Raw genomic sequence first — 14,264 nt, forward strand, 5'->3', positions numbered from 1 at the left:
GAAGAAGAAAGTATAGGTTGAACGAAGAAGAAAATTTTCAAGGGGGGCGATTTTACCCGGCACCAAAAAGATGGCAAAGGGGATACAATCAATAGAGAATACAGATGGAATGATTGACGGAGAAGGTGGTGGAAAAAGTGTACAGAAGCATGCACCCCCCACCCCTGTAGACAACAGAATTAATGAGAAGGCATCTACTTTTTGTACTAGTATTAGTATACCTGAGGAAAATCCAGTAAGGCATCCGAACATACATTGCTTTGAAGGGTTTAAAGTATACAACTATACACAAGTTCAGGTTACTACGGAAATTACTACATTGTTTAGCAATGGGTTGAAATTCATACCCACAGTTAAATTTGATATTTTTGATGCCATAAAAGAGGTGAAATTATTCTGTAGAAGACTTAATCTTGCTATACAGTTCAATCAAGGCCAGAATAAGGGAAAAGGAAACACTAATTGTAACAAGTTAACTAAGAAAAGCACGTACATTCCTGTATCTAACGCACAGATAGCTTTATACGAGAAAATGGTTTGTAAAGATTTACACATTTTACACAGGAATATAAAGAATAACAAGTTAGATCCCACAGCTAATAAGGACAATTTACTAACTGAAGAAAGGAAATGTTTAGAGAATCTCATTATGAATGATGAGATAAGAATAATGAAGCCAGATAAAGGTGGTGGGATTGTGATTTTTGAAAATAAAGAATATCTAAGAGAAATACAGAAGATCCTAAATGAATCTGGTAACTACGAACAAGTGTCGTTGAACCAAATAATTACAGGATATAGAAGGATAGATTTTGCTGTAGAGGAGTATTTATTAGATAGAAGAATAACCAATGAAGTATATGAATTTTTCAAAAATGATTTTCCATTATTATCTAAAATTATAGGAATACCTAAATTACATAAAAATCTGGAACATCCACCTTTTAGACCTATTATATCTGGCTCCAAATCGAAAACATTTAAGTTAGGGGTAGCCATTGACCACTGGATGAAACATATACATACTAAAGTTAATCACATAGTAAAAGATTCATGGGATTTTTTGAGCAAACTAACGGATGAAGTTTGGCAGGAGAATTTGATTTTCCTCACAGTTGATGTGAAAGATTTATTTTCCAGTATACCGGCAGACATTGGTCTTGAATATTTTTGTAATAGCATGACCAAGTATTCAGGTTGTAGTTGGGACAGGATCAATCTCATCATGGATATGATGGGGCTGGTCCTAGACCACAACTACATCTTCCACTCGGGTCAACACTATAAACAAACTCGTGGTGTTGCAATGGGGGCTTCTTGTGCCCCCATCTTTGCTAATTTGGTTATGCTCGAGTGGGAGAACAAGTACATCTTCCCAAGTGAATATTACCAATACATCGGACTATACACTAGGTTCCTGGACGACATGTTTATTTTATGGAAAGGTCCAGAGGAGAAGATACAAGAGTTCTTAGAGTACCTTAATAACACCACGGAATTCCTCAAATTTACCTACCAGTATGACAAAGTGGGAATAGCATATCTGGACACTTGGATTAGTACTACAGGACAAGGGTTTGAGTCTAGAATATACAGAAAACCCACGTTTTCAAATGACTACATACATTATAGCAGTTGTCATCCTGGCCACATCTTCGTAATGTAGTTAAAGGCCAATGCATAAGGATAGCCAGAATGTCATCGACTAAGGAGATTATGCAAAGTGAATTAGATATTCTTTTTAAGTTATTTTTAGATAGAGGTTACCCTAAACATATGTTGATCAACATTACGTCTTATGTTAAGAAAGAATGGGGTAGTAAATATGTACCACTACTGGGTACAGGCAGTATGGTGAGTACTAAAGTCCAAATAGACCGAGATAATAGAGTATGCATCATCAGGTTTAACCCCTATACCAACATCATGACAGAAATTTTAAAGAAACATTGGGACATAATTACTAGTAATGTACCTATTGGAAACATACTAGGTACGAAACCCTCGATAGTATATAAAACAGGTTTGAATTTAAAAAGAATAATAGAGACTAAGAAAAAGGCCTACACAGGAAACAGTAGGAAGGGCACTACGAGTTGTGGTGCATGTAGTCAGTGTAAATATATTAACACAAAATGTAGGATGAGACTTAAGAATATTGTGAAATCTGTAGTATACCCTAAGAAGGGTAATTGCAATACACAGCGTATTGTGTATATTGCTGAGTGTGAGAAATGCGACGTATACTATACAGGAAAGACTGAGAGGAAATTCAAAACTCGTATATACGAGCACCTGTATAGTATTAGGAAAGGAGATACTAAGAATGCTCTAAGTAGACACATTATAGAAAAGGGAAGTGAACATAGTTTTAATTTTGCTATTATAGACCAGGTAGAGGTAAATGACAGAGGAGGAAATTGGAAAATATATTTAGCTTGGTTAGAAAGCAAGTGGCAGATATGTTTAGATGCCACATCCCCCCCGGGTATAAATGACTATATAAGTATCAAGCCTTTTTTGGCGTTAGAGTAAGGAAATTTCATCAGCCGAGTACATTTTATATATATTTTATACATTAACACACAGTATATATTTTTACTTATTTATATATATTTACTATGAATTTATAAATTTAAAATTTTAGCATAGGGTAGATAGTATAAGGGACCCAATAATGAAATGTATCATGCACTGTATAAAAGCACTTTAGTACTAGTATATAGTACATTTTATGACAGTGGTTAATATACATATTTTGTGACTTTTATTGCATTTTTATTCAAAACAAATGTCAATTGAGTGATTTTGTTTTTAATTAACAATTTTGTTTTTAACCAATTATGTAATTAACTTTTTGGCGCCAAAAATTTGTGTATATAAAGGAAGTGACATGTTAAGGTAAATGGTTCTGAAGAAATCTGGTGAATGCAGATGAAAGCGCTCAACCATTCTTACTAGATGTACTTTGTGGTGCTGGCAGTTATCGAATAAAGTTGTGTGACAAAAAGCAACAGGCGAGTTTGCTTCTGATTCACGGCTCGAGTCCAGGGGATCTACGCTTGCTATTCTAAGAGTTATTGTTGTTTTGTTCCACTTTGGTTATTCAGACAACTTCAAACACTGCCTTTCTTCTCAATATCTTATGGGAATGATCTATGACTTGTATTCTGGGTCATGAAAGATTGCCCTCTTATCAAGAATTTATGTCTGGAGCATACTACTCGAGAAGGACAGTTTATGTACAAAGCAATCATCTTAAAAATATCCATTAACAACATTAAACATTTGGAAAATGGTATCGCTTAGAGGCTTTCTTGCCTTCAGAATGCTTACTTTCCTCATAGCCCCAAAAAACAAAAAGACAATGCCATGAACCAGCAATGAAACCTGTCAGTTAAACAGAGCCAATATAAAATAGAAAATGCTCTGTTAAGAAATTGAAAAAAATATGTTACTGTGCAGCACAGATTATCAGTACTGTACTTTTGTGTACGGCATTGCAGCTTACATGCCCTTCATCACTAAGTGTTTTCAGATATTCATTTTAATGGCTTAGCTGCACAAAGGACAAATGAAGTTTGGCAACATCTTCATGGGGGGGCTTAGGTTAATATTAGGAGGAATTAAGTGAGTTGGAGGTGAAAGGGTTAGGTGGAGGCAGGGATGGTTGGGAGGAAATGAGATAATGATGGGGAGGGGCTTAAGAGGATTAGTCTGGTGTAGCTGGGTTAAGCAATCACATTTTGGTGAGAACTTTGTTGTGATGTGTGTTATTGAAGGGGACCGGGACAATCACTGTTATCATATACTAGGATTAAAAAATGCACATTCATTCAGGAGTGCATTTGGCATTTGGGAGCATAGCTAAACCATGTTAATTGCAGAGGTGGAACACATACGGTAGGGACACTTCTGTTAGGCTTGCACACATGCAGACCTATTTCAGAAACGTACTGAGTGTGCTGTTCTGATTATTCATTCCTACACAGTCTTAACCATGTACAGCTTATTGCAGCCTCATTTTTTATAACTTGGTCTCAAAAGTATAGAGTTTTACCATGTTATGAACTGTTATTGTTCTGTAAAGATATTGGTAAAACCATGCTGTGTAGCCTGCAGGGTTAAAGTATTCCAGTACTACAACTGTGTCAGCTCTATAGGAGTGAGACATTCCAGTGTGTGTGTGTGTGTGTGTGTGTGTGTGTGTGTGTGTGTGTGTGTGTGTCTGTCTGCCTGTGTATGTCTGTTTGTATTTGTGTGCATATGTATGTGCTTGTTAAGTATTTGCTCTACTAAAATATCAGAAACTATAAACAGGTGACATGATGGAACTCAGTTTAGTCTGTGTGCTGACATTTTGTGGATGAGCTGCTTTGTTTTAGAGTTGCAAATCAAGGATATAAATCAAGTTTAGAATCCTATACTATAACTGTAACATTAACAGGATAACATACTGCATTTTTGCAAGAGTACAAGGGAGTCTCTTACACTAGTGCACTACTGACGGGAGTGTAGCACAGGTTCTGTAGACAAGCTCGATAAACAGTATTGTCATCTCTGTATTTTAATTTCACTGAGTCATGTGTTACAACTAATTTGCATATCTGATGTACTCTGGTTACTGCTTGGTGAACAGAAACATATTGCTTCATTAGCGATAATACACTTTGTTTTAGAATGAAGTGTTGACCTTTTGTGTACATTTGTCTGCAAAACAATCACACTACTCAGTGTGGATAGTATCATTTTATGCATCTCAGAGTCCACAAACCATATAATTCCAAATAATTTAAAATTATTTCAGAAGCGAATGAGCAAAGAAAAGTCCTGCTTGCATAACAGTTATGATAGCCGAAACTGCTATAAAAAGGGAATGGCTAAAACATTTCTTTTCTCCTTCTTCTTCTTCTTCTTTCAACATTTTCCTGTTTAGGGGTCACCACAGCGGATCACCTGTCAGCTCATGATTGCCAGTGGAATTTTTATGGTGTCAAGTTGCCAGCCCACCATCCAACCTTCTACAGAAGGCACACACACATGCACTCATGCCTATGGCCAATTTAGAGTGTCCAATCCACCTACAAGGAGCTTAAAATACATTCCTAGAAATTACAAACTTTGTTTATTTTTTTCTCTGTCCATGAGGTTCTATTATATGTATTTGTTTAGCATAAAATTAGATCATATCTTTTGATGAATAACGAAGCACACAGCATTTTTTTACTCAATTTGCTGAAATAAGGTGCTTATTTTCTTCATAACATGGCGTTCCTAGTGCATGAACATTTGTTAGTATAAAACATAGCTGTTCTGTACACAGTACAGTGCGTACATTATCTGGAATATGACACATTCATAGGCATTATCATCATCATCAGTGTCATTGTTATTACATGCCGCATACACAGTCATTATGAGACAATTGTGTCACATTACTCAAACACCTTTTTCTTTTACAGTGACTTCCTAGAAATTATCAATTTAAACTAGAAATGATCAATTTAAACAGCTGAGCAATGTCCCAATGCACTCTACATGTTACTTCTGTACATCATTGCTGTACGATTACACAGAAGCACAGTTCAAACTAGTAACTGGCTCTTAAAAAGAAAATGTGACTTTTTTTTTTTTTTTTCAAAACAGGTTTATTGTTTTAACATACAAGAGAAATATCATAACAATTTTATACAAGTAATTAAAAATAGATATGATTATAACATTCAACAAAACAACTAAAGTATTTACAAAGACATCCACTACAATCAGATCAATTAATTAAACTAAAATACCATGCTATTGAAATTAGGATTTTTTTAACAAATTTTGTAAATTATCCCATACAATATAATAAGATGTTTTTCTAGTTGTTCTTGACCTAATTGTGTTTATTTCCATATGGCACACTATATTCATAACATTTTTAAATTCATTGAACGAAGGAGGTGTATCTGAAATCCAATTTCTGGTTATTATTTTCCTAGCCACTGCTAGAATAGACCATAACAAGGGAAGCTTAACATTTTTAACACTTTGAGGTACAGGTGTGTTGAATAATATAAGAGATTTAGAAATAATGAAATTATCTGTAAAAAGAGCCTGCAAAAATTCATTAACTGACTTCCAGTATTCTTTCAATTTTATACAGTCATAAAACATATGAGCCCAGTCAGCATTAATTTCTACATTACATTTCTTACATAGATTATCTTTATTATTTATTTTATTCATCATCAAAGGTGTATAAAAAGATCTATGTAAAATTTCCATGTATAAAGTCTCCAGACAATGGAAGACGTAGTTCTATAGGCAGATTCCAATATATATTGTTTATCTTGTTGATTTGGTGGGTCCTCATTAATAGAAGTGAAATAATTCCAGTATGTATCTACACTGTAAAAAGTTTCTTGTCTGATAATTTTATGTATGTATGAAAGTTTACCTTTATCAGAAACTTTATGTTGTAAATTTAATATCAAGTAATCAATCAGTGTTGGAATAGATTCTTTAACTGTTATAGACATTAGATCTATTCTATCAATGAGATGTTGTCTAAAGGTCTGAACCTCTAACCAGCAAGTTTCTCTTAGATCAAATTCTAGATTTTTAACTTTATTATCAGATATCAACTGATACCAGTACTTTAGATCATTATCTATAGCTAAATGAGTTCCTTCAGAAGTAGATGACAAAAGCATACCCTGAGTATACATTATAGGAAATATAATAAAATTCCATTCCCTATACTTAGGGTGCATGAATATAAAGTTATGATAGCTAATAATAATATTTAGTGGGTAACAAACCATATGTTTAGGTGTAACAGGTGAAGTACAAAATTCCTTTAGTAACCATAACATGGAGTTATTTACAATTATATTTTTATGTGCTAAGGAGATTTTCATGAAGTGCATACTAATTAGCTCCCAATAATCTTTCCATTTTGCGACATATGACTGATCTATTAATAAAGTAATAACTTTTACAATAGAAGAGATAGTATATAAATTAAAGTCTGGAAAAGAAATACCCCCTTGAGACCAGCTATTAGTATGTTTCTTTAATGCAATCCTAGGTCTATTAGGTGCCCATAGGAAATTTAACATTAGTGTATTCAGTTTCTTGATAATTATTTTTGTAGGTAGAAGTATTATTGATTGTATTAAGTATAAAATCTTGGGGAATATTATCATTTTAATAATTGTAAGTCTCTCCTCCATAGTAAAAACATATTATTCCAGGTATTAAAAAGATTTTGTATATTAAGAAAACAGGTATTATAATTATTATATATAATAGATTTAATATCTTTAGATAGTATTATACCTAAATAAGTTATCTGACCTGAATTGGGTACATATTTAGCAAAATCACTAATGAGAATATTTTTTCGTGTATATATAGGTAGTATTTTAGTTTTTTCTTCATTGAATATTAAACCAGAAATACTTTTGAAATTCATCATTTTATCAAATAGAGACTGCATAGAAGAATTAGATCCTGCTGATGTAATTAGAACATCATCTGCAAAAGTTGAATTTTGGATGTTGTATTTTCATCTATTTCAAAACCCTCTATGTCAGTACTGTTTCTGATCAAATTAGCCCAAGGCTCCATTACTAAAGTGAATAATAGTGGAGAAAGTGGACATCCTTGTTTTGTACCTTTAAGAATGGGTATTTTTGTGAAACATATGTTCCTACCTTAATATAAGCCAACGTTCCTTTGTATAAATGCTCAATTACATTTACAAATGCATCTGAGAAGTTTGTGCACTTCAGTAAGGTAAACAGATAGTCCCAACTTACTGAATCAAATGCTGAACTTATATCAAGACTAATAAGTGTTAAATCTTTCTTTTTCCTATTTGCAAAATCAATTAATGTTAAAGTTCTTCTTATATTATCAAAAGTATTTCTATTTACAATGAAGCCTGTCTGATCTATATCTATAATGCCGGGAATGATTGTCTTCAATCTATCAGCAAAAATACTCATAAACATTTTATAATCAACATTAAGTAATAAGATGGGCTGATATGAAGTACATCTAGTTGGATCTTTATTAGGTTTTAAAATTGGCGAAATAAATGTATATTGCCAAGATGGGGGGGTTATTAACTCAGTTTGGGCCAAAATAAAAACCTTATGTATTAATGAATATGTACTTTTAGAAAGGATTTTATATATCTCTGGTATAATACCATCATTACCCGGTGCTTTGTTTGATTTAAGCTTATTTATTTGTGTAATAACCTCTGTATATGAAATACTTTTGTCCAATAGTTTAATCTGTTGTTTATTAAGCTTTTTATTCATGTTTGTGGTTATAAACTCCTTTATTTTATCTTTAGGTTCCATGTTAATGTTATTATTGTTAATATTGTGAAAGTGATTTCTAAATTCATCTAGTATTTCTGGTAGACTAGAAACATTCTTCTTTTTCCTTAGAGAAAATATTTCTTTGATATGGTTTTGTTTATTCAACCTTTTTGTTTTATTTTTAAGTCTATGTAAGTATTTGGGGCTTATTGAGTAAGACAAAAACTTGTATTTCTCTAGAGTTATTTTAACTTCATGAGCTAAAATTTCTTTGTATTTCTCATTTAGTTTGTTTATTTCTTCAATGACTTTCTTATCCATAATATTTTCTTTATTATTTTGTTTATAAGAGTCTAATTTACTTTGAATATCTAACAATTCCTTATCCCAAGATTTCCTTTTATTATTATACCATCTTATACTTTGTCCATATAGATATGATTTTAAGGCATCCCAAACATAGACAATGGAGACTTCAGGAGTATAATTTATGTCTAGAAAATGTTGTACTTCTGAAAGTATATATTCTTTATAGTCTTTTAGTTGAGTTAAGTATGCTGGTATCCTTTTGATCTGAACATTATGAGTATTTTTATCATGAATTCAAAACAATTGAATTATGATCAGATATAGGACATGAAATGATTTTGGAATTAATTAAATCTGTTACCATCTGGTTAGAAATAAAGACCCTATCTATTTTTGAATAAGTTTTGTATCTGTTAGAAAAAAAGGTGTATGGTAATGATTTTGAATCTATCTGATTATTAATATCATTCAAATGATAAGAATTAGCAAACTCATTTAAATGTTTTGCATTAGATGTAATTCTTCTTTTACCTATAGTGGTAGTATCACTTTCATGTAGTATACAATTAAAGTCACCAGCTAAAATAATATCTCCTATAGAGAATGATATGATCTTATCAAGATGATGTTTCACTGTATTAATACCAATTCCAGGTATCCAATATACATTAATTAAAGTGTAAGTCTTCCCATTAATTTGTATTGTAACCATACAAAACATTCCTTTGTCATCCTGATAAGACTTAATGGTTTTAGGAATGGGCATACTTTTATTCCATAAAATAGCCACTCCTCTTTCTTTCGGAGTGTGCTCTGAACTAACCAATACTGCATATTTGTTTGTGGCTAGTTTATCAATATCTTTTTTCAAGAGATGGGTTTCTTGCAGGAAGACTAAGTTGGCCTTATGTAAATGAATGTATCTTATTAGGCTTGCCCTTTTACATGGATTATTCAATCCATTAATGTTTAAAGAAATTCCTTTTAAAGATGTCATTTGGCATTTTTAAAACTTAAGAATCTTATGATCAAAATAACAAATAACAACATAAGTAATGTTACATCTCCTCCTTTAGGTGTACCTTTAAATATAGCTGTATTTATTGAATCTCTTATGGGATTTTGCATAGGATTTAATTTTGTTTGTAGTGACAATGAGTGTACAAAATATATTGTGGATGTCAAAACTATATACATATAACAACGAACAAGTGAAAATAATGTAAGGATTAAACCTTGCATCCAGCCTGGAGTTAAAAACTCCAACTTAGAGTAGTATTTACCACTCAAGTTAACCCCCTACCCTAAGCAGCAGTACCTCAGCTACCACCTTATCAATTTAATACTGGTTATATTTAACTTAAATTAACAGCTTTCAATTCAATTATCTAGCAAGACAAGACTACACATTTGATAAAACAGCATCATATAAACTAAAATAAACTTTTTTTTAAAAAAAACTATTCATACTACTATATACATCTATGTAATATAATACACTTGTATTCAAATAGCATTCAAATAAACTTGATATTAGGAACCAAGAGGAGAGAGAGAAATAAAAGACATGAAAGAGGGAGAGAGAGTGAAAGAAAGAGAGAGAAAAAAAAAAAGGAAGGCATATTTACATATTAATTTATTCAAAGTATGTAAAAATAAGTTCTAACATTCATTTAAATCAAAAACTTTGGCTAATATGGTTCAGACATTACATATATTAAGATGCATCTATTTTCTGTCAACAGCTTCCAAAAAAAAATAATTGCTTGCATATGAGCATTTTACTCATACTCATTATTGTCAGTAGAATAAAATACTATATTTATAGAAATTGTTATAAATCATACTGCATAATTATGCAAATTCTCAGAAACACTTGCATTATTGTAAAAAAAAAAAATCTGTATTTTGTATGTCTATACTACTGCTTTAAAATATATCACATGACATTTTCTTCCAGTATAGAGTTATAAAGTTATTTATGCTTGTCAATCAGATTAATTAAATGAGTTATAGTAATGTATATGTTTGGAACATAAGTTTCTAACACAGATTAGTATGCTGCAGTCAAGTAGATTTTCAAAAACACTTGAATAAATGTTTCATTTTCTATGCCTTCTAAAATAAGACATTTACTTACTACAAGAAACTGCATCATTTAAAATCATTATAACTGACATATTTTATGAATTATAACATAGATATTTAAGTAATTATATAAAATAACTCACATTTAAATGTCAAAGAGTTCATTTTCCTTCACATAGTCACATTTGCATCAGTTCTACTTCCTGGTAGAGTGTTCTTCCTGAATCTGTGATGTGTCAGCGTGATATCTGGGTCAAAGGTCAGATTGACTGCTTTCAGCTTCTCTGTGAGAATTCTGAGAGTTGAAGCTTTTGAAACAGCTCATGGACACTGTTCATGAGGTAGCCCACATCCCAGATTGTCTCCCTTAACATTTTGGCAGGAAACTTGTTAAAAACTAGTGACATTCATTTAGCAGTGTAAATGCATCTAAACATGACAAAACCTTCGCGATGTATTTTACAGGTTATTACAGACTCTATGTAAGTGAAATTAAGCCCAAAGTTATTAATAAGTAATAAAACTCAATATTTTTGTCCCAACTCAATTTTTATGCAAAACTTATTATTTACTGTGTCTATATGATCAAAAGCATTTCTATATATTAATATGAGAAAAAAAATAAAGAGAAAGAATAAAGAAAAGAAAAGAAAAGAGAGTAGAAAATAAAAGAGTGTAAAGCAGAAATAAAAAAAATATAAGAGAAAGCTATAAGAAGTATATACAATGGAATATTACTTACTGTTTATATTAATAGAGTTAAAAATAAAACATATTATTTACTATTATTTAGTTCTAATTATTATTAGTTAAAGCATGACAGATTATTTACAAACAAGCATAAGCAGTATAATCAAGAAAGTATAATTAGGAATAGCATTTGAAGAACATATAAACTTTTTACAAGGAATAAATATGTTATTATTCCATTTATCATATTTTCATTACTCTTCTCTCCCTGCCCTCCCCCACCCTTTACCCACTACATAATCTAAATAGAATGTCATTGTTTAAACAAAGAAAAGAAGAAAGGGAGAAAAAAAAAAGAAAGAAAAAAAATGTATAAAATTACTGACCTTACTTCTCTTTTTCAGAAAGAGAAACAAATTGAATAATAGCTTGTTGTTAGTTCCTCAGATATTTTGACTGGTTATGAAACAAAACATTTCTTTGCACACAGAGAATAACTTTGATTAAATCTTTTTCAGAACATTTGTGGCTTTCTGGAAATGCAGGAACTATATTTAAAAAGATTAATAATGAAGTAAAATGATGAGAGAAAAAAAGAAAAAAAAAACATAGAACAAATCATTTGTTCTTTAGTCTCTTCTTCTTCTCTGAAGTCTTCTCTGAAGTCTTCCACGAAGTTTCAGTTGCCAGTCTCTTTAATGAAGGACTAGCCCATTCCATTTCCTCTATTTTATCCAAAATCTTATTTTTTTGATAAACAGTAAAGCAGAGTCTAAGTCATCAAAAATTTTAGGACCATCAGGAAGGAAGATTTTTAGCTTGGCAGGAAACAGAAGGTATGTTTTAAACTGTGCTTTTTTAAGCTCCCTTATTAGTGGCAGAAAAACTTTTCTTTTAGCTATTACCAAGGAAGAATAGTCATTGTCAAAACGCACAGTTGTCTCATTAATCTTAACAGGAGCTTTAGCCCAAGCAGATTTAAGAACCATCTCTTTATCAAAAGATTATAAAAATCTAACTATAACTGATCTAGGATAGTTTTTGTTAGAGTTAGTATTAGCTATAGATCTATGTGCTCTTTCGATACCAAAAGAGAATGCTTCTGGTAAGTCTAAAGTTTTAGGGAGCCATGTTGTTAAAAAAAAAGTAATATTGTTACCTTCAATATTTTCTGGCAGTCCAAAAATCCTAATGTTATTGCGCCTAGATCTATTTTCCAAGTCATCCAGCTTTGTTTGTAAATGTGTATTTTGTTTCAGCAGAAACTCAATGTTGATTTCCTCTTCTTGGATTCTATTTTCCATGTCATTCACAGCTTCTTCTATGCCTGCCATCTGGATCTTCTGTTGTTGCAGGTCTATATGTAACAAGTATATTTGTTTTGTAGTTTTTTCTATGAAGGTATCAATTTTAGTATCCATTTTATCCATCTTAGCAGTAAGTTGCTGGATTATAGTTATCAGAGACTGAAGTTCTTTCTTGATGCTGGAGTCTTGAGAATTTGTCTTACTGGAACTCATTTCAGACTGATAAACTGACAGGAAAATTTCCAGTGTGATTTCTGACAGGAATATTGTTAAAATTTCCTTTCTTTTTTAGATATAGTTCAAGAACTATATAAAACAAACATATTTAGAAAGAAAATTACTTCAAAAATTATTTTTTTAAGTAATTAATTCCTGTCAGTGTAATGAAATTGGTGGAGCTGAAGAAATCTGCTGCTATCCTGTGTTCATCCTTGGCCACGCCCCCAGAAAATGTGACTTTTGACTTCATGTATAATCATAATTAATATGCTTCATGATTTGTGATATTATAAAGTATTCAACTTACATTAATGTGCCAGAAGAGGTTTTTCTAATTTTAATGCCAAATGGCTTCTCCAACAGCTCCACATCATAATTTCGAGAAGTAGCTTGGCTTCCAGTAAATTCTTTTACATGTTCATGAGGAACTTCAAATCTTTTATTTTTCGGGTCAGTTATCTGTTAAAAATAAAAAGTGATACAGATATAGGTGGATTTACTATATTATTCTCTATCAGTAAGAAATAAGAACTGAAGCATACTTCATGCAGATTATTTCTTCTCTGAGATTTTCAAGCAGTACAAATTGTAAATAAAGCAACTCTGAGCAAATACATTATGGTCAAAAACATAATATGCTTTATCGGTAATATGACAATTAGTGTGATTATTTAAATACTTCTAAACATTCTAGAAAAAAAAGGGGTTAGTTCTGCATTTTCAGTGGTGCCTTTTCTGTTATGGTGGGAGCATCACATAATGTTTTGCAATAAAATAAAGGCATTTAATTCTCCCAGACATATTTTTCATAATTTTATATAGTGACAGAAAATGGCATATTTTGATTTGTATCCTTCTGGCTTCCATAAACACAAACATGTTCCTTCTATTTACAATATATAGAATAAGAATAATACAATAAATGACCACTGAGAGGCTGTAACTTGATTTTGTCAAAATGCTCAGAAAACACTCATCAGAAGATATAGTATAAACTAATTCCATTGAAGGGAAATAATTAATGTTCTGTCTTCTTCAGGTTACCTCTTGTGACTTTTTCAGTGAACCCTTAGTATTGTACTGCAGATCTAGCCTCCCTGTGATAAGTTTGTCAGAGGTTCTATGTGTTTCAGGAGAAGGACCTGTTCCTGCTTAAGACTTCTCTAATTAGCATGCAGTAGTACCCCAGTGGAACAAGCACATTACACATCTCTATCCCAACATATGCATTTGAACATGCTGAGGAATGAAATCATGGAGTTCTGCCATGGTGCCCCCAAGATCTCCTTTTGTCAGAAGTGCATCAGAATCTCTGCAAATTTCCACTATA

At 31.7% G+C, this 14,264-nt stretch overlaps 1 protein-coding gene across 1 annotated transcript in view; it reads right to left on the reverse strand.

Annotated features, from left to right (window-relative positions):
- Positions 1 to 14,264, reverse strand: part of LOC122801170 (maltase-glucoamylase, intestinal-like) — a 516,102-nt gene that overhangs the window by 477,358 nt on the left and 24,480 nt on the right. The window contains exon 6 of the mRNA XM_044070733.1: positions 13,242 to 13,393. Within this exon, the coding sequence (XP_043926668.1) occupies positions 13,242 to 13,393 (152 nt within the window). The remainder of the gene's footprint in view (positions 1 to 13,241; positions 13,394 to 14,264) is intronic.

This window comes from Protopterus annectens, chromosome 4.part1, assembly GCF_019279795.1.
Source record: "Protopterus annectens isolate FY-2018-M chromosome 4.part1, PAN1.0, whole genome shotgun sequence".
NCBI lineage: Eukaryota > Metazoa > Chordata > Ceratodontiformes > Protopteridae > Protopterus > Protopterus annectens.